The 26,074-nt window shown below is 42.8% G+C and overlaps 1 protein-coding gene across 1 annotated transcript; it reads right to left on the bottom strand.

Moving 5' to 3' along the window:
• Window positions 1-1,099: 1,099 nt before the first annotated feature.
• On the bottom strand, window positions 1,100-25,219 carry LOC126259605 (chitinase-3-like protein 1). The gene is made up of 11 exons (XM_049956516.1): window positions 25,179-25,219; window positions 25,029-25,098; window positions 23,265-23,441; window positions 19,818-19,912; window positions 19,599-19,730; window positions 18,377-18,504; window positions 11,399-11,525; window positions 11,130-11,315; window positions 8,296-8,418; window positions 5,936-6,094; window positions 1,100-2,269 (listed from the first exon to the last, which is right to left on the bottom strand). The coding sequence occupies exons 2-11, from the start codon at window positions 25,096-25,098 to the stop codon at window positions 1,976-1,978; spliced, it is 1,491 nt and encodes a 496-aa protein (XP_049812473.1). The 5' UTR covers window positions 25,179-25,219; the 3' UTR covers window positions 1,100-1,975.
• Between the last annotated feature and the right edge of the window lie 855 nt (window positions 25,220-26,074).

The following is a 26,074-nucleotide window of genomic DNA, read 5'->3' as shown; positions in this document are numbered from 1 at the left end:
ACCCAAAACATTAAGCAAAGAGGTAATGGTAAATTTATAAAATTGCTCTCCAGGCACTTAATAGCAAATCCGTTGTAAACCGTAAAAAGCAATGCGGGGACCACGCTCAGAGTAGCAGAGGACGTCTGACTGTCGCCGTATCATCCTTTGCCAGATGGCGACATTTGGATGTGCAAAGGAGAGTCGTCGTCTGGTTTTCATACCTTGGAACTGCTACTTCTCATTCCAGTTACTCTTCAGTTAGCCTCACGGGGATGAGTTCACCACTTTCCAGTCCTCCCGTTAGGGAAAAATTCCTGGCAGTACCGCGAATTGCACCCGGGACTTTCGCATGGCAGCCAGACACACTAAACGCTCAGAGGCGGGCGTTGTAAAGAGTAGGGCTCGATATGTGTTAAGTGCTGGTCTCTTTACAGCATATGTAGCGAAGTCTTTCAGAGGAATACGTCAACTACCAGCAATTCTACAAAGTAAGTGCTGTGAGGCAATCGGGTTTCCGTCGTTAGAGGTTATTTTATGCTATGTTAACCGGGGACCTAGAAACGACGGAGAAGCTCCGTCCCGCCGCAGCCGCAGTGGTCCACAGCCCCACCACGATTACCGCAGTCCACTTCACCCCTCCGCCGTCCCACACCGAACCCAGGGTTATCGTGCGGTTCGGCCCCAGGTGGACCCCCCAGGGAACGTCTCACACCAGACGAGCGTAACTCCTATGTTTGCATGGTAGAGTAATGGTGGTGTACGCGTACGTGGAGAACTTGTTTGCGTAGCAATCGCTGACATAGTGTAGCTGAGGCGGAATAAGGGGAACCAGCCCGCATTTGCCGAGGCAGATGGAAAACCGCCTAAAAACCATCCACAGACTGGCCGGCTCACCGGACCTCGACACAAATCCGCCGGGCGGATCCGTGCCGGGAACCGGCGCTCCTTCACACTCCGGGAAAGCCGTGCGTTAGTACGCACGGCCAACCGGGCGGGCTCGTCGGAGGTTACTGTAATAATTTCAACAGTAAAAATTTTCACAAGTAAAAACACAAAATAAAAGAAAAAATATTTTATTATAATTATATTAAATACAATATAAATACAGAATCATTAAAAAGAAAGAAAAGAGATTCAGGAAAAAATGCTACAAAAGTTACAGAAAACAGAAAGGATTTGCAACAGTTGCCATAAATATCCATATTTTGATTTGCAGCTCCTTGTATTGGCCGTGTTTACAGTTAAAATTTTTGGAATTTGAGGTCCGCCCGTTACGCAAAACACCGTTTTTCTCAGTACCCAAAATCCCGAAAAAAAAGTTGCCATAAAATTAGAAATGTATGAAAACTCATTTCTTTTGCATCTATTACTACAATTTTAAAACAGAGATACGAGTTAAAACTGTAGGAAAATAACATCCTAATCATAATACATAACTACATAAATGTTTTTTAATAGCCAAAAACAGAGACACTGTGTAACTACTCAGCTATATTTGCTAATGAATGTATGTTCCATAGGCGTACTCCAAATAACGGTTCACATATTCCCACAATTAGTATTTCTACGTCTTTATGTTTATTTTGAAAGTGGAAGAAACACACTTCATGTAATAGGAAAAGTGTTATTCTATAGGAATCGAAAATGATAGTCTGCCATTGGTACTGATGTATTTCCTGCGATCATTAGACAAAACGTTTGCAATTTTCTGGTAATGGAATCATTGGAATATCACTTCTGATATGCATAGCCGTGACTACGATCTATCAATATTTATAATTCTCACTGTAGGTACTCACTGTAACAAAGGTATTTATTTAATTATCTTAACAATAATACAGAAACTCGATCTATTCCAGTGGTCTGTCCCACATATAGTTTTCACGCTGAAATAAATAATTGGTTTCTGTTGTTGATGATCAATTTTTCCACGTTGTCGCTCTGTCGTTCACAGTGCGTGTCGCGATACAGTCGCGGAAAGCCGAAGAGCTCGTCAGCAGGAGACGAGGTTTCTGTAGTTGCAGATGGACGTGCGGGGATCGAAGGCGAGTCCGGCGGGACACTGGTACCTGCTGGCGGCGTAGGCGCCGAAGGAGGCGGAGCAGTAGTAGAAGACGCCGCAGTCGTACGGGTCCCTCACGTAGCCCGGAGCCCTGCACAGCGTCGCCGGCGTCGCCGCCGTCACGTTGCTTCCAGGCGGGCTGCCGGTGCCGCTTGTTCCAGGAGTGCTGCTGGAGCCCCAGCCGTTGCTACCGCCACTGCTGCTAGCGGTCGGTGTGTTCCAAACCTGCAACCAGATTTTAATGTTACGAAAACGGCTAAAAATTGACATACAAGTTTCAAAAAATGGATGTAGTAAAAAGTAGCTGATGGAAATATACACTACTGGCCATTAAAATTGGTACACCAAGAAGAAATGCAAATGATAAATGGGTATTCACTGGAAAAATATATTATACTAGAACTCAAATGCGATTACATTTTCACGCAATTTGGGTGCATAGATCCTGAGAAATCAGTACCCAGAACAACCACCTCTGGCCGTAATAACGGCCTTGATACGCCTGGGCATTGAGTCAAACAGAGCTTCGATGGCGTGTACAGGTACAGCTGCCCATGCAGCTTCAACACGATACCACAGTTCATCAAGAGTAGTGACTGGCGTATTGTGGCGAGCCAGTTGCTCGGCCACCATTGACCAGACGTTTTCAATTGGTGAGAGATCTGGAGAATGTGCTGGTCAGGGCAGCAGTCGAACATTTTCTGTATCCAGAAAGGTCCGTACAGGACCTGCAACATGCACTCGTGCACTATCCTGCTGAAATGTAGGGTTTCTCAGGGATCGAATGAAGGGTAGAGCCACGGGTCGTAACACATCTTAAATGTAACGTCCACTGTTCAAAGTCCATCAATGCGAACAAGAGGTGACAGAGACGTGTAACCAATGGCACCTCATAGCATCACGCCGGGTGATACGCCAGTATGCCGATGACGAATACACGCTTCTAATGTGCGTTCACCGCGATGTCGCCAAACACGGATGCGACCATCATGATACTGTAAACAGAACCTGGATTCATCCGAAGAAATAACGTTTTTCCATTCGTGCACCCAGGTTCGTCGTTGAGTACACCATCGGAGGCGCTCCTGTCTGTGATGCAGCGTCAAGGGTAACTGCAGCCATGGTCTCCGAGCTGATAGTCAATGCTGCTGCAAACGTCGTCGAACTGTTCGTGCAGATGGTTGTTGTCTTGCAAACGTCCCCATCTGTTGACTCAGGGATCGAGACGTGGCTGCACGATCCGTTACAGCCATGCGGATAAGATGCCTGTCATCTCGACTGCTAGTAATACGAGGCCGTTGGGATCCAGCACGGCGTTCCGTATTACCCTCCTGAACCCACCGATTCCATATTCTGCTAGCAGGCATTGGATCTCGACCAACGCGAGCTGCAATGTCGCGATACGATAAACCGCAATCGCGATAGGCTACAATCCGACCTTTATCAAAGTCGGAAACGTGATGGTACGCATTTCTTCTCCTTACAAGAGGCATCACGACAACGTTTCACCAGGCAACGCCGGTGAACTGCTGTTTGTGTCTGAGAAATCGTTTGTAAACTTTCCTCATGTCAGCACGTTGTATGTGTCGCTACCGGCGCCAACCTTGTGTGAATACTCTGAAAAGCTAATCATTTGCGTATCACAGCATCTTCTTCCTTTCTGTTAAATTTCGCGTCTGTAGCACGTCATCTTCGTAGTGTAGCCGTTTTAATGGCCAGTTGTGTAAATTTCTGCACTGGAAACACGGGAGACGTAGAAGGTGTAGGACAGTTACTTTTTCTTACTTAAGTCCGTAGTTTTACCGCACTTGTATGAAACTGGACTGTTCTGTTGACTGCTCACTTCTAGTCCTCTGCCTAAGTCGTCATTGCACTTCGCTTTTGGAGCAGACCGCTCTCCCAGTTGTTATTGTCAGATTTCGAAACTGGAGCCAGTGTGCATCCTTCAGGTTGCTAATCAGTTACGAGATCGAATGATGTGCTGTTCCACCAAAAAAAGATCTCTAGGATACTGGAAATCGAACGTGAAGTTCTCGAGTGTCACTCAACGTCACTTTCACCACACCGTTATGAGTGACAAATGTGTTGTCCAAGGGTATTCTCGGCCACTGTAGGAACCAAACTTGGTTAAGTGACAAAGTACATCGGAATGCAAGCGTCAGTAGGGCACGTAATTTCTCAGTGCATTCAAAGCTATCACATTATATCTCGTCAAGGATGTGTGTATTGACTCACTGTTACCGTTGAACAGTAGCTAGTAAAAGATAAAATAGAGTATCTCTGGAAAAAATGTCTGAATGTATTTCTAGGAGAAATGTTTACATATTATGTTGACGAATTGCATAAACTCGCCATGATACAGCTGTTTCTCTGGAGTTAAGTGCAATCTTTAAATCGGCTAGCCGTTCTAGTGTAGAGCAAGACTTACGGATATAAAAAGAAAATCAGAAAAATTGCTTTATCTGTGGAATCTGATTTTTTGCGAACAGTAGAACATTGTCGCAAAGGTAGATTAGTTAGAAAAAAGGAAGTCCTAATAATTCGGTTTATTTACACAAGTAATGGCTTCACAGGACGGACGACTGCTCACAGAACGACTACTTATTATTGCTACTGTCAAAGAACAGTGCTTTCAGTATTTAATTGTTGTTTCATTTTCTAGTTCTATCCCCTCACTTTGTGATTATAGTATGTCTAGAAAGTGTGTGTATGTGTGTGTGTGTGTGGGGGGGGGGGGGGGCGCATCTCGTGGTCGTGCGGTAGCGTTCTCGCTTCCCACGCCCGGGTTCCCGGGTTCGATTCCCGGCGGGGTCAGGGATTTTCTCTGCCTCGTGATGGCTGGGTGTTGTGTGCTGTCCTTAGGTTAGTTAGGTTTAAGTAGTTCTAAGTTCTAGGGGACTTATGACCACAGCAGTTGAGTCCCATAGTGCTCAGAGCCATTTGAACCATTTGTGTGTGTGTGTGTGGGGGGGGGGGGGGATGGACAGTGTTGAGTAGATATTCGCAACGAGCAAGCGTCAACATGTGCATGCATCATTAAGTTCCATTGTGTTCACCATTCAGCTCCTTGTGTATGCGGAGACCTGCCTCGTTTCTTCAATTACGTCTCTTGAAGACAGGCTGCATTGGTTCAGAGGGAACGAAGGGAATTTGAAAAGCTTGAGTGGTGCACGGCAGTATGTGACAGATAGATGTGAAGTACTTCTCCAAAGTGTGAAGACATAACCACTGGTGAACATCATCGTGCGTCTGTTACAAATAGTTACCTCAAGTTTAACCATGCCTGCTTTTGGATGTGACCAGTAACCACCAAAAAATTACGATATGGATTTAATATCTCGTTCACGACGAGTTGGGATTAGACTAGGAGAGGGGAGGAAATGGGATGCATACTTTTCGAAGGAATTTCCTGTCATTTGCCTTAAGCGATTTAGGAAAATCATGGGAAACAGAAAGAATTTGAACCTCGCTCCTCCCGAACGCAGAAGCCGTCAGTAAGTCGGGTGGAAAGTGTGGGTCACCCTAAGGAAATGCGTCTGAGTGTCACACCGAATACACTTGACTCTTTCAGTGATGGACTGGACAGTCTTATTTGTTTGATTGTCGGCATTTGGGAGTGCCAAAGTAAAATGTCAGTATGAAATTCATTGCACATTTAGTTCGCCTGTTGTGTTCAAAGTAATTTTTTCCACTATACCTTGCTCGTTATCCTGGAAGATGCCCGCAGACCTAACAATGTGTGTCCGTTACCCTCAGGTACTGACTGGTTAGCAGTCGTATTTATTTCTGAGACGGAGGCTACTGAATCAGAATGTTATGAGATTTGATGCCAGGTAAGCTAGTACCCGTGATAACAAAACAATTCGAGTTACGTGAGACCCGCAGACTTACCGTGGCAGCAGTGCTGTTGTGTGATCTGACTCCTCGCAGCACGCCATTGATGGTGCTGAGCAGAGGGTACTTCCCGGCGCCGCACAGACCTCTGAAGTCGTCTGTCTCCAGGCTCCAGATCATGGCGCCGCCCAGGTTCATCGCGAGGGCGTACTGCGACTAAAAGAGAAACTAGAGTTACGATTCAAAGTCAGAGGACAACGTTAAGTAGCTGAAAATCATTACTTTGATATAACTTAACCGTTCAGCGTACGTCAGCAAATTTCTCAGGAGGTACAAATGTTATTTAGTTGACGCTTCGAGTGACATCTCGTGTCAGTGGTGGGAGGTGAGACTAGCACGCTGCCCATTCCGGCCGACTTCAGCGTCAGTTTAGCATGGGCTACATCCACTTGCCGGCTGTCCGAGTCCAGCCCATTCCGGTGCGACCTACTTTTCTGTGTAACTTTTTCCCGCATTTTCTTGAGGCCCTTTAAAGATTAACTCTACATCAAAAGTTTGTTCTTATCTGGTACCTCCTCCATATACATTAAGGAAGTCGGCGGGACCTCGCGCCAGCTGCCTGGAGCGGTAGCCCTCGGAGACTATGTGCTGCAGTAGGGCAGCTGTTGGCTTCTGTCCTTTACTGCTAGACGGCACTGACATCGTTTTCAGTGTTGCCAATGTTGTTTCGACTACGCTGCAGAAGTATCATTTGGAACCCCTAACGCAGCCTCCATAGGGGCCCGATATCTTCCATTAAGATTTACGTATTTTTGAAACCCCTAACAAAGACATTTGCGGCCAAGGATTTGTTTTTGACGAAGAGGTGCACGCATATGTACAGCCATTGTTCCACAGGAAACTGTGAACATTTTTCCATGAAAGCACTGACCGACTTATCTCACAGTGGCATAAATGTATTAACCTTCGTTGATCCATTTTGGATCGTGGCACGACGGCTGGCATGAACTTCTTGATGCAATAATTTACCAACAGCCGTATGTATTGTAGAAATTTATTTTATTTTATGAACTTCTACGTGCTACCAGTTTCGGCATTACATTGATGCGATCTTCAGGCCCCATCGTCATAGGGTAAAATCGCTATACACGGAAGGAGCCATATAACTGGATCCGTGAATCAAATCGTCCTGTAACAGCTCTTGGTGGTCAGGCCTGCTGTCATCAAGGCTAAGGATGGGCCACCACCATATTGAATTCCAGCATTACCGACGGAGGGCGCCACGGACTTTTAAGTCGTTTTCAGCCAGGTGTCTGGATACTTTTGATCACATAGTGTATCTGTTCTACGAATAGGGGGACCAGGATTATGCGTGGGAACTTTCGGAGTATACTACTGCTTAAGATAAGACAGCATTGTTGTACGAAGCAAGGAAGATTACAGTTTTTTAAGTCCCATCGACATCGAGGTCATTAGAGACGGAATTTCGTTCTGTGAAGATATAGCGGGTTAGGAGTATATTATCAGCTACAGACTGTAGCTCATCGATACACGTCCAATGAATGCAAGATTTCTATGGGACATGTTACAAAGACTAATACGTTACAATAATGGGTCAAAATTCCAGTCACCAGAAGTAATACAAGTGACACGTAGATGTGAGAAGTACCAGCGTGTGGTTGGGACGTCGTAGAACCAATGAAAAATGTGTGTAGTCCATAGATACGATGCACTCTATCTTAATGGAGCAAGTGAATCTATAGAAAACGAATGACAGCCAGATATATTGCCGGCCGGGGTGGCCGAGCGGTTCTGGGCGCTACAGTCTGGATCCGCGCGACCGCTACGGTCGCAGTTTCGAATCCTGCCTCGGGCATGGGTGTGTGTGATGTCCTTAGGTTAGTTAGGTTTAAGTAGTTCTAAGCTCTAGGCGACTGATGACCACAGAAGTTAAGTCCCATAGTGCTCAGAGCCATTTGAACCATTTTTGAACCAGATATATTGCCTGATTCCTGGTCGCTGCAGTGTTAACTCGTAGAAAACACTGTTTCAATGTGTCTACATTTGCATTTTACGAATCTAGTCAGTGTTTTTTCACCGTAAAATACCAGTTTTATAAACGCTTTTTCTGCAACGACAGACGATACAGTGAGAGCGATAATATTCATAGTCTGTGTGAACGAATAGATATGTTCTCTGTAAAGCTTTCAGAAACAGCTCGCATGAATTTCTACTGTCATATGCTCTCAAGTGGCTACAAGTCACTACATAGTTCACTTATGGGACATAATGTGGAAGTCCCCAAGAAGTGGTAAGCTTGGACAACTAAGATTGTAGCTTCAGTTACTGTGTGCTTTTTGTAACAAAAGTACTAAAGAACGACCGGACACTTGCTTTTAGCACTAAGAGTAGCGTACCTTTATTCTGATGGATTCTTCATTATCGTAGCCGACCCACTGGTTGCCGCTCACCGCGTATGGAACCTTCTGCTGGTCGTCCCACGTTACCGTCCAGCCTCCTGCCATGATTTTCTCACATATCTGCAAGAATTAATGGCAACACAGGGTTACTACGACATGTTAAACGTTTTGTGGTCAGAAAACAAAAGTAGGTAATAAAAATTCTTTGGGAAACACTGGCACTAAATGTAAATTAGTCCGGTCGCGTGTATGCTTCGCCGATTTAAATAATGGAACTGCCGTTGACTAGCCTCCTTTCACACCTTTTTCCGTTTGAAATTAATTATTTACGATACAAATACGAGATAATGCAGTTCATTACGAATGAGAGGAATTTTTTATGTAACGTGAGTTTCAGGTTGCTAATAATGAAATATATGCTTTGTGCAAAAGCATTGCAAGTTTTAGGTCGGTAAAATATTTCATAAAATCTGAAGTGCTTTAATTTGTTAGCGATTTGTAATTTATACGTATCTTATACATATTGCTTGAAATTCTCTTTGAAATAAAGCGAAGTACGCTGGGTGAAACCCGGAAACAGTTATCTTATAAGTTACAATCTATGATTATCATAAACAATTTGCATCAATTAGATTAAAATCACAAGCTTCAAATGAACATCAACAGGTTTTTAACACTACTTTGCCTTAAATGGCTATATTTTATAGCTGAACACAGCTGTATCTAATTGGTTACCCACAAAGGCGGTTCTATCCGTAACTCGAGAAGTTCTACAGAACTATACTGAGCGTCTTGACATTGTCTTACAGCAGCTGACAGACTTTGATGGTGTGTCTTTTAAACGCATAAACATTCGATTAATTAAACAGTGAAAAAAAAGGTTTGAAGAATTGGTTCTTTTGTTTTGATAACTGAGGGCGTTTCTTTCTTACAATTCAACTTGGCGACGCAAAATACATGTTATTCTGGAGTAGTTAACCTAGATTAGATTGGAATCGATTCCCTGAATCAACAGTTAGGTTAAGAGAATATGCAGCAATCAGCGGTGAATTATGGAATTTTGAAAATCTAATGATTCCATTTTTAAAATCTGAATTTGAGCTAGGTGGAAGAGAACTGGCTATATATGATATCGCTTCATATGCTGACTCAATTTCAGGTTCAAGATGTTGTAAGAGAAACAGCTCTTTATCTATATGATATACCATTATCAGATCTGCTCTATGTTGTGAAATTCTTGTTATTCTAGGATTTTAATTAGTTCAAACACTTGAAGCTCCTAACGCCTCTGGCTATCAAGCACAGTGATTTTCCGGTAAAGTGAAGTACATTCTTAGGGCATTTTCGTGGGAGGTTCCTAGAAATAGGTCCAGCTCCTGGAAAGTTTTCTATAATGGGACCTTTCCTTTACGAAGTGTGAAGTTGGTATCTTTACGTATGTATGTTGATTGTAGGTGACTGATGTGTGCATGTCAAGTTTAAGTGTCGTATTTTATTGTTGGTGACTGATGTCGCTGATTGAGAGAAGAGAGAGAATGAAACCTGGTGCCGCCTCGTAACCTAATCTTCTCGTATAGCACCAAGGCTGCTTGATGTGTCCTTCCGGAGGACGGATCAACATCAACAGTGTCACATGCCTTCACTCCTTGAGACACTGCAGAGAGAATTGGAATTTCATTCAGGACGTCGGAGGAAATTCTGGAGATAGCGGTTTTCTAACATCATCTCTCTTCCCGTTGCCCACACTGAAAGTTCATTTCGTTTCAGGACTCGAACTGCTCAAATCTGAGTCTAACACCACATCGGCTGCAGAGGCACGTATCCTGTGGTGATCATCTACTGAAGTTCGTTAATTGTTAGAAGAGACACAGTGAAAGGAAATATGCTACACACTGCTGTCATCCTGTCTGGCCTACCGATCGACTGCTGCTCCACTCCTTGCCGCAAGCATTTTGGGATGAAAGACTTGCAGCGAAATAGCACGACGTGTTTTCGGCCCTCGGTGTCGATTTTTAAAGGGGAACCATTACCGCAATTTCAAACAATAAAAATGCAGTGGAGATCTCGGGGCGGAACCTGGGTCTTCAGGTACCAGCTTTCTTTGAGTCCTTGGCGAGGCGAAAGGTGGATGGAGGCAAATAACTAAAATGACCATATGGAAAGTGGACATGTGCGGTATACTTTCCGAAATTTTCGTGCCGGAGGATCCATGTTACCACCACCATTGTTCCCTTACGTCTACCATGAGACGTACATATGAATTCCGAGAAATGAAACGTGTGGCCATGGCCTGCCTGATCAACTTTTGCCTAATTTTAGATCAGTTGGAGTCCTGCGTGCAAATGAACAGCGAGCAAACATACTTCCACAACTCGAGCAATAGGTCTCTGTTCTGTCATTCAACGTGACTGAATGGTTGAATCATGTTTTTGTTCCTCCATAATTGATGTCATTCTGGGTCATTCGCAAAATTCCGAGTCGATTGGTGCTGCAAGTACAGTGGGTGATAGTTTAATAAGACGTAATTTTTGAGGTTTTCATGTAGTAATAGGGAAGACACATTTGCGGGTGTCTATTCCGCTTTGGTGCCGTGCCATCAAAACTGCCAGGTTAGAGCCCATGCAACTACCAGAAGGCGATTGCTTGCATTGCGTGCAAAAGTCCACTAGGCCAGTTGGTGAAGTATAAAGGAAATATATCAACCTGGCGGGTTCCTCAAAATGAGAAACTGAAAACTTGGCATCGACTATTCCGTACCGGTGGTACAGATGCCTCGAAAACTGCGCTTAGTAGGTGTTTCTTTCATAAGGAGGAAACGCTTGGGTGCTTACCTCGTTGTATCCCAGCATGCCAGGTTGGTAGGTGTACGGCCCACCGTTTCCAGGACCACTGGCAGGAGCGCCGACGCCACTGTTGGCAGCACTGCTCAGAGTGAACGTCCGCCCGTAGGTCCCCATTCCCAGTATGAGCTTAGAAGGATCGGCACCATTCTGTATCCAGTAGCGAACGCTGGCGTCCTGGAACCAACAAGAAAAAAGTAGTTTGCATTGATCCCGTATCATATTTTCTGATGTGTAACTTTAACCGAACAGAAACTCACCACATTAAGCTGACGTTCGGCCTCGGTCGTGTCGGCTGAGCTGGCGTACAGAGGAGCATTCTGACCGGTCTTCTGATCCCAGGAACCGTGGAGGTCATATGCCATCAAGTTGATGAAGTCGAGATACCTAAAAAAATGGTTGTGCAGTAGGTTTCGTGCCTCATCTGTTCTACTGGGCTGATGCAGAAGCTTGTATCGTTCTTTGGTTGTCAATATACCGTAAACTGCATTTCTTACTCCTTAAATGTCAAATAGTGTAAACTCTCTTCAGATTTACAGATTTCACGATATCATGCAAACAGTAGATGCAGCTTAACGGGTAGATTTCGTCTTCCTAGATTTTTTAAAAGGTTTTCGACACCACCATGTCGCTGGTTATTAATCAAGATACAATCATCCATAGGTACACAATTGACTACTAGAATCCAGAAGGCGTTGCTGAGTGACGAATGGCAGTGATGGGATGGCGAGGCGCGGCGACTCGAGCGCACCGACAATTTCTCGAGCTTCTAGTTCTCAAGCAGTTCTCGAGAAGCTCACGAGAAATGGCTGGGCGGCGTTTGCCGCTACGCGCCAGTTGGCTGCGACAACATACGCCCCGCCGCTGTTGTTTTATGAATTGAATGCCGCCGCTAGACAAACACGATCGCTGTGCTCGTCACTAGTATGTCTCAGGTTTCATTCGAGTAAATTTGTTATTCAAATCAATATGGACACTCGAATACGAACGTCATGGTGCTGGCAATACTTTACGGAGGATGGAGATAACGTTACTTGCAACATTTGTCGTAAAAATCTCCGTAATGTATCAAAAAATACAACGGGCATGATTAGACATCTTAAACTGCACAATTTATCGAGCAATAAAACAGCGACGTCCGTGGATACAGAGGCTCATTCTTCCAATAGTGCGAGGCAGACAAAATATCCAGGTACGTATGGTACAAAAGGTGAATTCCGTGCAAAAGTTCGGATAGTGTCCGAAGCGGTCCGTCACGCTTAAAAAAATTGATTTTTTAATCGTATACCGATAATCTACAACATACCCCAAAATCAAACCTATACTATCCTAGCTTTTGCACGATACGATATGTAATTTTATTGGACTAGTTGTCGAGCATAACGTATCCCCTCGCAGGAGCACTGATCTAAATCTTACGTTTCTCTTCATAGAGGGAACTAAACGATAACAACAGCTAGATGAAGCACTAGTGGCCATGATAACAGACGATTTTCAACCGCTTTCAATCGTCGAGGACACTGGTTTTCGACGTTTTGTTTCACTGTTGGACCCACAATACTCGATACCAAACCGAAAAAAGTTGCGCCTCATGACTGAGGACGATTACCATAAACAGAAAGAGACTGTAAACTTGGCCGTGGAAGACTCTACTTGTGTTTCTTTAACGACCGATATTTGGACCTCACTCAATAGTGAGGCATATATTGCTGTAACTGGTCATTTCATTAACACTAATTGGTGCCTGAAAGCTTTAGCTCTCGAGACATTCCGTTTCCCGGAAAAGCATACAGCGCTAAATATTAGTGAGGCGTTAGATAACGTGATTTCAAAATGGAACATTGAAAACAAAGTTGTAAGCATCACAACTGACAACGCCAGTAACATGACGGCGGCCGTACAACTTATTCACAGTGGTAACGTAGATATGCAACATGTGCGTTGTTTAGCACACACTATCAATTTAGCTGTGAAAAGTTCTTTGAACAGCAACAGTCAGCTCTGCATAATGCGGGAAAAGGCCAGAAAAATTGTTAGCTATTTTAAAACAAGTTGCAATGCTAATGAAAAAATCCATGAGATCCAGGAACTAATGAAAAAACCTGTTCATAAATTTATTCAGGAAACCGAAACCCGATGGAACAGTACGTTTTATATGCTACAACGTCTAGTGGAGCAAAAGGAATGCATTTCAGCCTGTTTATCAACTTTGTATTCCGGTGTAGAGAACCTCACAGCTGACGAGTGGCGAATTTTGAGCGAATGTTTATGTGTACTGGAGCCATTTGAAGTGGTAACAAGTGAAATCTCAACTGAAAACTACACCTCTCTTTCGAAAGCTATTCCAATGATCAGGCAGCTAATCATAACCGTATCCAATGGGAAGTGGGCTACCACGACAGCGCAAGAGCTACAGCAACGTCTGCATAGCTCACTAACAGCCCGGCTAGGCTTAACAAAGTACATGCCATTGCCACAGTTCTCGACCCAAGATTCAAAACGTTACCATTTACGAATCCCATTCATTCAAAACATGCCGTTGCAAGCCTAATTACAGAGTGCACAAACGTGGTAGAGACCGTACGATCTACTCATTCGGCCGCTAACGACACTAGCCACGAGTACCATGTCGTACAAAACGCCAGTAGTTCCTTATGGGCTTCGGGCCGGCCGAAGTGGCCGTGCGGTTAAAGGCGCTGCAGTCTGGAACCGCAAGACCGCTGCGGTCGCAGGTTCGAATCCTGCCTCGGGCATGGATGTTTGTGATGTCCTTAGGTTAGTTAGGTTTCACTAGTTGTAAGTTCTAGGGGACTAATAACCTCAGCAGTTGAGTCCCATAGTGCTCAGAGAGCCTTATGGGCTTCTTTCGATGAAGAGGTTTCCAATAAAAATCTAATGAAAAGCGGTTGTGATAGCATAGACCTGGAAGTACAACGATATTTGGAAGAACCGTACCTACAACGCGCGGATAATCCTTTACACTACTGGAAAAAAATTAAAACAGTTACCCAGGTCTAGCTGTCGTGGCAAAAAAATATCTTGCAATACCTGCAACTTCTGTTCCCAGTGAAAGAATATTTTCGAAAACAGGACTACTTATAAACAAACAAAGAAGCAGACTAAAAGGCCAATTGGTTAATAAAATCATATTTCTAAACAAAAATCGACGGCAGTGTAGCAATGCGATGTAAAAATGCCTTCTGCTGAACAACTTTTGTTTCCTTTCTTTCTTCAGTAAGTAAACGCATGTACGCAGTTTCTGTATGTAAAAGGCTATAGCACTTCTCTTTTACGTTTAAGCATGCATGCATACATGCAGAATGTACAAGGTAATTTATTTTGTAAGAATAAAAATTCTGTTTTATGCGAATTCTGTGCTTTGTTTTAAACAACAATTCTATGATTTTTGTCTTATGAGACATACACTAATACTTCAGTGAACATTAATAACGGTAGTACAGTTGATATCAATCACAGAATTTCAAAGTTTTCCGAGCACGTACGTACGACGAGTACGACCGCTGCGGCTCAGTGCTTCGTGTACCGAAGGTTTACGCAATTTCTCAGAGAGCGCAGCACTGTCAACTTCTCGAGCGTACCCGAGAAATTCTCGTCGCGTCGCGCGTTTCTCGAGCGCGATCATAGCCCATCCCTAACGAATGGTCAACAGCGTCAAAAATAACATCGGGTGTGCCCCAAAGGAGAGTAAAGAAAGATCTTACGTTCTCAATATACATAAACAACTAGTCAGATAGGACAACGATGCTGTTGTCTACAGTTCTAACAACCCTACCACAACAAAGGTCAAAATTTAATAATGATTGTGGTGTTGCTCACCTGCTAAACACTGCATTTTCGGGCAACAACAGAGTTATTATGTGGCAGGTGTCATTAGAGCACAGTTAATAAAGTCATTTCATGTAATAATGAATAAACTAGGCACTCATCTTTTCGTGTTTCCCACGCTGGTCTCGTTGTAAAATCATGGCTCAATCGTCGAAAATCTAGGTGGTTATGATTCCAAGCTCGGATGCAAAGAGGCCTAGGTTTTTATTCTGCGATATTCAAAAGTTTTATAGGTGTGTTTCAAAAACCATTCTTGAAGATTAAACCTTAGAAAGTTAGCACAATGGTGATGTAAAAAATAATCAGCACTCCGAATTTAAATTACACTTCCTTTTTATTGCTTTTGTTGCAATATCACGAAACACACAAAACATCGCTTCACAATACAAAACATACTTGAAAACATCTTCCTCACATTTTATAAGCTAACTACAATATGCGTCTTTCCGACATGACGTCCAAGACTTGACTTTTTCAAGGTCCGACTCTCTAACTAATAACCGCTTACGCGCCCAAAAATCAAGAGTTACAAGTACGTCAAAGATCATAGTGACAAAAGAAAGAATATACATAAGAATAATATCATTGCAATACAAACATATCGATGTATCAAAGTACCTCTACATTAATGAAATCAAATCTGAATGTTGTCTCAGAAATATGTCAACTACTTCACAGAAACGCAGTAGAATATTACTGGTATCGAGAGGTTCAAGTGAGCTGCCGTAATGGTTACGTAATTCAAGTTCCATTTAACAGTCAAGCATCGTCATTGAACAATCATAAGAACAGGCAGAAAACTTGAAGCAGATTTACACATGGTGTAATGACTGGTAGCTCTTTTAAAATATGGATAAATTTAAAACAATCTTCATAAAAAAGAGAAATGACCCGATAGTATCCAGTTACACTATTAGTGGTTAACATGAAACAATTCTCATCGTTTTAAATATAAGCGCTAGCTTTTCTTTTTCAAGGTCCGATCGGTCGCGAAATTAAAACCACTGTGAAAATCTGATGAAGCTTTGCACCAAAGTGTTACGCAGTGTCTCTAGTACGCCAGGCCAACGCGTCACGCGGCATTTTTCAGTCCTGAGCGCACAGTGAGCGCGTAAATATTCCTAGAACAACAGGGTCTCCCACCAAGCGTAAAGCGCGTTCTGTCATTCAGTTTCTTCATACTGAGGAGTTCCGCCTGGTTTCATGCAGCCCACATAACGTAACTGTCATGCGTGACAGCAAAGCGCAGCAACGGTGCAGCAACTTTGAAGCAGGACTTTCAGACGTTAAATGACGCAGGCGGTCAGGGAAGGAAGTGAGTGTCAGCCGACGATCTTGTTCAGCGAGTAGATCGGGCGATTTAAGAAAACCATCTAAAAAGGGCAGTTAAAAAGAAGCGAAGATGAATGTTGTCATTAGTAACTGTTCTTCATGACAATGCTCGGCCACACGCTGCAGCTGCTTCAGCGTTTCTGATGGGAAGTGTTTGATTACCCACCACACAGCCCAGACTAGGCTCCCTCCGATTTTCATCTCTTTGCTCACACGAACTGCTGGCTACGGGGGCAGTATTTTGGCACAGACCAGCGTAGAGAATTGGTGGAATGCACAGGCGGCCGCCTTCTACGACGAGGGTATTGGAAAGTTGGTACCACGCGGTATCTGGAAGATGTAGTTAAATGTTGCAAATAAAAGTTTTTGATTTTCGCTGTGGTTTCCTTTTCGCGACCGGTCGGGCGCTGAAGAAAAAATAGCAATTGTATCTAAAGGTAACACTAAGAAGAGGTACAAAATGGTACGAACACGCAAAATATTAGAGAAGGCGGTTAGAAGACTTAGAATCATTGCAAGGATTATGGGAAAATGCATTGCACATGTAATGTAAGTGGTATACAAGACGCTAGTGCGATCAATTCTGAAGTATTAGTCGATCGATTGGAGTCATTATCAGGTAAGTATGGCCGCAGACATCAAACGAATTCAGAGGCACACAGCTAAGATCCTAACAGGATGGTAAGGCCGTCACAAAACCTAGGTGCTTGGGCAACCGCATCGGGAATCTTCACAAGAAAAGCGATCTGGCTTTCGCGAAAGTTTTTTGGGTAAATTTAGAGAACAGTTATTCGAGGAAGACAGTGCCACAGTCCTGCTGACAGTATCTCGTACCTCACGAAGGGGCCGAAAGAGTGCGATAAGAGAGATTAGGACAACAAGTAGGAAGTGATTTATCCCTCGCTCAATGTTGTTGTTGTTGTGGTCTTCAGTCCTGAGACTGGTTTGATGCAGCTCTCCATGCTACTCTATCCTGTGCAAGCTTCTTCATCTCCCAGTACCTACTGCAACCTACATCCTTCTGAATCTGCTTAGGGTATTCATCTCTTGGTCTCCATCTACGGTTTTTACCCTCCACGCTGTCCTCCAATACTAAATTGGTGATCCCTTGATGCCTCAAAACATGTCCTACCAACCTATCCCTTCTTCTAGTCAAGTTGTGCCACAAACTTCTCTTCTCCCCAATCCTATTCAGTACTTCCTCATTAGTTATGTGATCTACCCATATAATCTTCAGCATTCTTTTGTAGCACCACATTTCGAAAGCTTCTATTCTCTTCTTGTCCAAACTATTTATCGTCCACGTCTCACTTCCATACATGGCTATTCCATACATGGCTACAATCCATACAAATACTTTCAGAAATGACTTCCTGACAAATCTATACTCGATGTTAACAAATTTTTTCTTCTTCAGAAACGCTTTCCTTGCCATTGCCAGTCTACATTTTATATCTTCTCTACTTCGACCATCATCAGTTATTTTGCTATTCATATTCAAATAGCAAAACTCCTTTACTACTTTAAGTGCCTCATTCCCTAATCTAATTCCCTCAGCATCACCAGATTTAATTTGACTACATTCCATTATCCTAGTTTTGCTTTTGTTAATGTTCATCCCATATCCTCCTTTCAAGACACTGTCCATTCCGTTCAACTGCTCTTCCAAGTCCTTTGCTGTCTCTGACAGAATTACAATGTCATCGGCGAAACTCAAAGTTTTATTTCTTCTCCATGGATTTTAATACCTACTCCGAATTTTTATTTTGTTTCCTTTACTACTTGCTCAATATACAGATTGAATAACATCGGGGAGCGGCTACAACCCTGTCTCACTCCCTTCCTAACCACTGCTTCCCTTTCATGCCCCTCGACTCTTATAACTGCCATCTGGTTTCTGACAGAAAACCGTTACTCCGTAGATTCAAGCACAAAATCCCCAATACCGAATGACAAGTGATGCACGGTAAATAATGTCCTAGCAGTGAACCGTCATGGTAACAGACAAAAAAGTAGCTATGAATCTAATAAGTAAGCCGGACGTGTGAATTTGGACTCACTTGGACAGCTGCGGCACGTCGTATCCAGTCCCGATGAGATTGCGGGCAGCTCCCACGGCGGCGCTCAGGATGTAGCCGTACTTGTCAAACTCCGTCCTCAGCGCCTTCAGCAGCTCAACAAACGCCACCTGGGGCAGAAAATTTTGACCGTAAGTCTGATTTTTTCTGGAACGCAGTTACTGTGCAGCTGTGCGCAACGAATTTCAGGTGTGTTAAAACTGGATGTAAACCAGATATTAACAGCAACGACGTTTACGGCGCTGCGAAATAAATGGAGGCTAGTTCTTAGAATGAAAAGAAAAAAAAAAGATTTTTCAAGTATATATCATGTCAGCCTTTGTTAAAGGAGGTGCCTACGTAGATAAGGTTGTAGAGTACGTTTTGTTTGTTGATATATTTACCCTGCTAAGATTACGGCATAAAGCCCTCTATTAAGCTAACCGGGCATTCTTCATATTTTATCAGTATATTATTGTGACAAATGTGTTAAAAAATCTTAGAATGAAATCTAACACTCGCTCACAAATATTTAAGACAGAATAGTAAAATCTGGAATAGCTATAACGGAAAATGAACGACGTTTATATTTGTTTGTGAAGAGTAGAAGATGAAAGTTAATTAACAATCGGGTGGATTTAGACTGCGGAACAGCAATGGACGTGAGAGAAAAGATAGGAGAGGGGAGGGAGGGGGGGAGGACGTGGAGAAGCGCGAGATCAGAAATAATAAAGAAAGGGGGAAAAAGGGAAAAAGCTGAAGCGAAAAGAGAAAGGATTGTGATTGGAAGAAGTAAGTACTTACTTCACCGTTTAACAGAGACAAATGGCCCTAGGCGATAATTTTCAACAGAAAAATTACGAAAATGACGGACGAAAGTGCTCCAACTTTTTCTTAAATGCAACAGAGAACTGACTTGTACGTAGAAATCACAGAAATGAAAGCATACTAAATAAGAAAAAAATGATTCATCAGATCATAATTTTGCTATATGTCACAAGAAGAACTGTCAGAAAAATCACTAGAAAGAGACAAACAGGCAACGTCAAAAACTGAAATTTTTATATTAAAGATCAGTCCCCAAGCCTCAATTAATCATAAATCCTGGTAAGTCGTGCAAAAGCATCAATCCTTGCCACAAGTAGCTTCACACAAAAACAAGTAATGGATGCTTTTGTGCTTCAAAGTTGAACAGAAGTGCTATTGTTAAGACATTCTGAATTACCAGGTCGGAGGCTGCTCCGCCGCGATTCGCCGGGTATTCCCAGTCCACGTCGAGTCCGTCAAAGCCGTATTTGCCCACAAAAGCTGCTGCATTCTGCGCGAACCTCGCCCTCAGTGTGGGGTCGTTCGCAACCTGCAGTCGCAAAAAGGAACAGCATGAGTTCACCTTCCAGGCGGGGCATCGGCTGTGCTACATGTTTTGTGGTGCTCTGTTACTTACAGCCGAGAAAGTCGTTGACCCTTCGTTCCAGCCACCGATAGCAATAAGAGTTTTGGTGTTCGCTGATTTCAAGCTATTGAATCGATTATACCCGTCTGTAAAAATAGAAAAATTACGATTATTATGTGGAGGATATTATCACAAATAAAGTCTCTCCTAAGAGTCGTCAGGCGTATTTTTCTCTCTTGTTTCGGTTACTGGTCGTCATGTCTTTCATTCGACAGCCAGTTTCAGTAGACAGCGGCGGTTTGTTTCCCATTACAAGCAAAATTATTTTTAAATTGGAATTTCACGTGCCCGCTCGATACAGCACTCCCATATCAGTCTACTCCGACATTCATTTTACCGGTATGTATTAACAGGGACAGCAATACAGCAGCGCCTCAGCAGCGCTGCATGCTTGGCGGCAGCAATCAGGGCTGGCCAGGGCAGTGCTGTCGCTGCTTTGAATATTGGATATTCTTCATTCTATACTGTCCCTGTTAATACATATAGCTGAAATAAATATCACACAAGACTAATTTGGGACCGATGTATCGAGTGGGCATGTAATTCTTTTGTTTCTTTCTTTTGCTGATGCCTTGTCCCACAGTTTCGCGGGGTCGGCACGGTTAGGAACGGATTTGGCAAGGTTAGTGAGAAGCGGTGTTCAGATGTTTGCGAGTCGTGTAACTGAGGCGGAACGTGGGGACCAGCCCGGTATTCACCTAGCGGGATGTGGAGAACCGCCTAAAAACCACATCCAGACTGGCCGACACACGGGCCGACGTCGGTAATCCTACGGGCGGATTCGATCTGGGGCCGGCGCGCCTACCCGAGTCCAGGAAGCAGCGCATTAGCGCTCTCGGCTAACCTGGCAGGTTCGAGTGGGCCTGTAATATTCCACTTAAAAATTATTTTGTTTGCAACGGGAAACAAACCGACGCATTCCCTCGACACTGGGAGTAGCACGAAAGAAGTGTGAGCACTATTTGTTTGGGCTGTCTCCAGTTACAAAAAACTCCATTGCAAATATCTGCTGAAACACAAGTTCCCCTGACGATTCTTTGGAGAGACACCCTGCGGACGAAGGATACTAGGCGATCAGTTTGCAACGATTGGCTTACTCTGTTAAAGTGTAAGGGTTGGAAACTGACTTTACAAACAAACGAGATTAAACGTAAACACGTAAACATTTTTGGTGAAGACAGAAAATATCTTTCTACTTGCCCAATGAATGGAGAAGACAATTTTCGACTTAGAGGCAAAGTGATGCAACTTCTGGAGCTGACAATTTCAATAACAATGTACAGCGTTTCTTTTGAAGTTATGACACTACTGTCTGAGTACGGCGAGTAAAAACTGTTCACATCTGATAAAGAGTGACTCAGCTCCTTCAGCAGAGAGCAACAACGTCTCCACGCACAAGATGAGTCATAATTAAGTATCGAATCGCGACGTCGAGCGAGATGGCGGAATGATTAAGATACTGAACTCGCATTCCGAAGAAGACTGCTTAAAGATGATATGTGTATTTGTCCAAGGAAGCAACCGGGTGCTACATTCACTATGTAGTTGGTTCAAATGGCTCTGAGCACTATGGGACTTAACATCTATAGTCATCAGTCCCCTAGAACTTAGAACTACTTAAACCGAACTAACCTAAGGACATCACACAACACCCAGTCATCACGAGGCAGAGAAAATCCCTGACCCCGCCGGGAATCGAACCCGGTAACCCGGGCGTGGGAAGCGAGAACGCTACCGCACGACCACGAGCTGCGGACTGTAGTTGGTCGTCATACCATTTCATAACATGAAAAGCTATCTGAAGATGTGACTTTTACGTGTAAATAGTGTGATAACATCGATTTGTAACGATTTACGCGAATGATGTTAACATTGGTAACATTTAACGTAATTTACATCTTTCACGGCGTACACAGCTTCGCACTCGTCTGATGTTAACTGAATTTCTACAGTGAAATGGCCAACTTTTGATGACGGTAAGTATACAAGTCGGAGTATTTTAAAGTCTGACTTGCGCTGAAGCAAAGTCCTTCGCTTTACTACCACTTGAAAATGGTCCAAAGGCGTGGAGGCGGACAGTGACATAACTGACTTCTACAGTCAACGGCGAATATCATGTCCTTTAAAAAATTCAAATAATCGATTACAACTAGCCAGGGATTGGGACTGTTCCTTATAAACATTTATTCTTTAAAATCGTGAAGCATTAATGTTGAAACATCCCATAACAATCTTCAAGCATACGCTCCACTATGCGTGTATCACCGAGGTATCATCTAATATGCGTGGTAAATTCGTGAAGAGAGAGAATCAGTTGGTACAGAGCACCCGATGTCATGGTTACTGATGAGACCACAGTGTCATCTTGAAGATAATTCTTTATGTTCTGTCTGGAATGTTCGTTTCGATTTAGGACAGGTGTAATTGTAGCTGTTTCAGCAAGCCAATGAGCTTATTCCGCCAGAGTACACTTTCCACTAATCTTCTACGTTTCTAACAACAGTGATTGTGTCTTTGCATGAAAATACTGACAAGATATTGTGTGCCTATTCTATGTACTAAAAGCATTCGTGAATTTCTCACAAATGTATTTTTCGTTGCAGCGGAATCTTCTCACGAAATTTCGGTCACCAGCTTTCTGTTCCGTATGCGAAAATATTTTGTTGACGCCGCCCTACATAGGGAGAAACGATCATCATAATAAAATAGGAGTAGTCAGAGCTCGCACTTCCGTTTTTTCGCGCGCTCTTCGAGATTGGAATAATAGAGAATTATTGTGAAAGTGGCTCGATGAACCCTTTGCCAGGCACTTAAGTGTGATTTTCAGAGTATCAATGTAGATGCAGATGTAGATGTAGATCCCTCAAAGTTTCTATGATAAGTCTACAAGACGTATTCGCCCTGAGAATCGAATCGCTGAGTGTGCTTGTCGAGTTCTCGAAGTAATAATTATTAATCTTGAACGTTACTTTGTATAGCAACTAAAAGAATTGGGAAAGAAGAGCGAAGCTTTACGTTCCGTATAAGCGGAGGAGGAAGTATATGCTTGGATTGTAGGAGGAAAGGGAAGGGAAGGCGTTCCTTAAGGAACCACCCGAGTTTTGGAGTCGCTGATGCAATTTAAATAACTGACAGTCAATAACTCTACGTAAGATGATATTCTGTTTGACTAGTGTAGCTTAGTTGGAGCACGTATGACCCATTTCAAAACGATTCTTGTAGAGGTAAGAAATTTGTCACCGATATTTCCAGGAAATAGCAAAGAATCTAGTAAAAGATTGAAGCTTAAGGACGTGAAAAGCATTCTCTTTCCCTCTGTCACACACACACACACACACACACACACACACACTCACACACACACACTAAAGAACGCACACCAAAACTCTGGATGTAAATGATTGCAGTACATTTTATGTGCTTGCAGATTGCACTTACTTTTTCCGCTTGGAAGATCCATCCACGGATCAAGAATTTTGACCTCTCCTGCAGAAGTTATTCCAACAAAACCGTACACCAGGTGCGTGCACAGTTCCGGTTGGATGTATTCTATTTCGAACTGTCCATTTCCATTTCTGTAGGCAGCCCAGCTACCTAAGTAGCACACCACTTTTTCTGTAATGAAAAACTTGTATCACGTTAAAGTATTGAGACAGTTACTTAGAGAGGAAAACTGCACCAGCTCAGACCGATCTCAAATTAAAAGATATTTTCAAGCAGACCTTTAATCGACCAGCTGTCGGACGGCTGTTACAAGCAAAAAATAGTATTGATAACATAGCGTACGAAATTCGGTTTTGATATGTTTTTTGTAAGTGCTGGTCCAGAGATTCGAAGTATTTGGAAAAGATAGACATGACCGCCAGTAAATTGCGGTATGAATTTATTGAACAACTAGTTTAAATAGTATTATCATCATCTGGCCAACGTAATTGAGTCATATGGCTAACAATGTGCCGCAAATCACTAGAAATTATAAGCGTTTGTTTCTCTATATTTATTATTGGCATGACGTATGAATTTTGTCAACTTCACAATCAACTGATTCATGTTACCACATGGCAGTTCGTTGTGCTGGCTAAGCAGCACATACACATTGTACATACCGCGGCTTACAAACGTACTACGATTTTTAAAGATGATCCTATTTTTTGTAAAGTTCACAGATTTCATAGGCTATGCCAGTTATAATGTATAGTAATCCACATTCTGACAGTAGCTCGATATAGACACTGTGATTCAATCACATCCTACCAGACGTCGGTAACATTACCTAAACCAGTCGCTGAATAAAGTAAAGTCATATTAGAGGTTCCTTGCGGTGTTGCATTTCACCTTATTTTGTCACTCAACAGCAACTACGCTTTAAATAGAACTGATATTTCCTGCAATTCGACGAATGTCGAAACCGACGAATCGTGGAATCTGATACCACACACACAGACGCGCTATGTAGTGTGTACATACTGATGTCATATAACAGCCATTAGGAGAGTGATGATTGCTCTGGGCAATAACCAAAAGCAGCCTGCAAAGTGAGTGCATTTATTAGTTCCACAGCTTCTATCTTTACTTCTGCATATTAGAGCCGAAAGTTTCTTAGCCTCCTAAATGTACACAGAAATAATTTTCATCAACAGCTGTTAAGAATTCTGTTAAAGTCTCGATTTAATCGCTCATATGTGTCCGGTAACACCCTATTAGCAAGCTGTTTCAGTTTTGTAACTCACCGTCGTAGGGCTCGTAAAGATCGATGAAGTTAACTGGGCGTCACTACATTAATTTGTTACATATATCAGACCACTGATCACATCTTAATTACTCCATTTACTTATTTCATTTTTGGAGATGAGTGCAGTAACGCGTCAAATACAACGCTATTTTATCAAGTGGACTGAGGAAAATTATGCACCAGGCCCTATCGATTGGTGTTGAAAAGACTACAACAGGTAGTTGATTAACTAGCTTTTTCTGTTTGTTTTGCTGATTTAGTTGTTCATATAGCCCTACATTATGTGAACACTTTGGTTAATCTCTTACGTTAATAAACTTAACAATATATCTTCTTAAAGTCTTTATATAGACGTTATTCTTTAACGGTACACTCTGAGTGCTGTATGATCTGGATTACCGAGGCTACATTTCATATAGACATCCAATCATTCATTCATACTATTCTGTTGTGCAGAATAAATTACTCACTTTCATTGGCCCCACAGGCGTCGTGTGGAGCCCAGAGAACAAGGAACAGAGCGAGCCACGCTGGCGACATCTGCAAACAGAAACTTTCACTTAGCTTGCTTGTTTGATAAAAAAGGAAGACCGTACAACCCGTAGATATAAGACTATTACCAGTACTTCAGAGCGGGAAAAGCTGGTGAAACGAACACGAATTACAATATGCAACAAAGGACTAACGGTGTGCTTTATATACAAGAAACAATCGCTAGTGATAAGAGAGAAGCCTATTGCGAAACTGTGGTGGGAACATCTTCACCCACTCAAGCCAGTTCGACTAACAATCTAGATACCGGGAATTAATCTCGAGAAAGAAAACAATTACGCTATTTGCGAACGGAAATGTTTTTTTAAGTGATACCTAGAATGAAAGGATTCATCATCGGAGACGCAAACTTAGGAGGAAGACCGTTTCCAGTAAGGGTGATGATTGTATCGGTCACAGTTAATCAAACAAGGTGACAGCCGCAATAATGACACTCGCTAGGCAACGTTTTCTGCTGGACGAAGATTCCAGACTCGAAATGATGTTCACACTGTGGTTTCTAGTGGCGTGGGTTCGAAACTACAGTCGATCATCTTTAAGTGAAAATCTGTTGTTCAAACGGAACAGTAGTAATGCGAATTAAATAAATGTTGTGACACATAAGGGCTTGGGAAACTGTCTGGGAAGCATATAATGTATGCAAAGCAGAAAGTTTTGAAATACGTCAATCACAAGAAATCTGAGAAAATTCGTAATATTTAGTGCAAAAATGTTAAGTTAAAATATGAACAAGAGAGTTTCCAACCAAACGATTAAAACAAGTAAATACTATTCATCAGTTACGTTTAATAGAAGCGAATTCTTCACTTCCGCGAGCAAAGCAGCACTCATCCAATGTTAAATACGTTTTCTAGAACACTACAGAAATTCGTAAATTTCAGCTGAAGGGTAGTAACATGCCCCTTTTAACAAAGTACTTTGAAATGATTTTGCACCAAGTTGGCTGTAAACTACAGAAATCAGT

This window comes from Schistocerca nitens, chromosome 5 (genome assembly GCF_023898315.1).
Source record: "Schistocerca nitens isolate TAMUIC-IGC-003100 chromosome 5, iqSchNite1.1, whole genome shotgun sequence".
Lineage (NCBI taxonomy): Eukaryota > Metazoa > Arthropoda > Insecta > Orthoptera > Acrididae > Schistocerca > Schistocerca nitens.
This window is presented reverse-complemented; position numbering and strand designations above follow the sequence as displayed.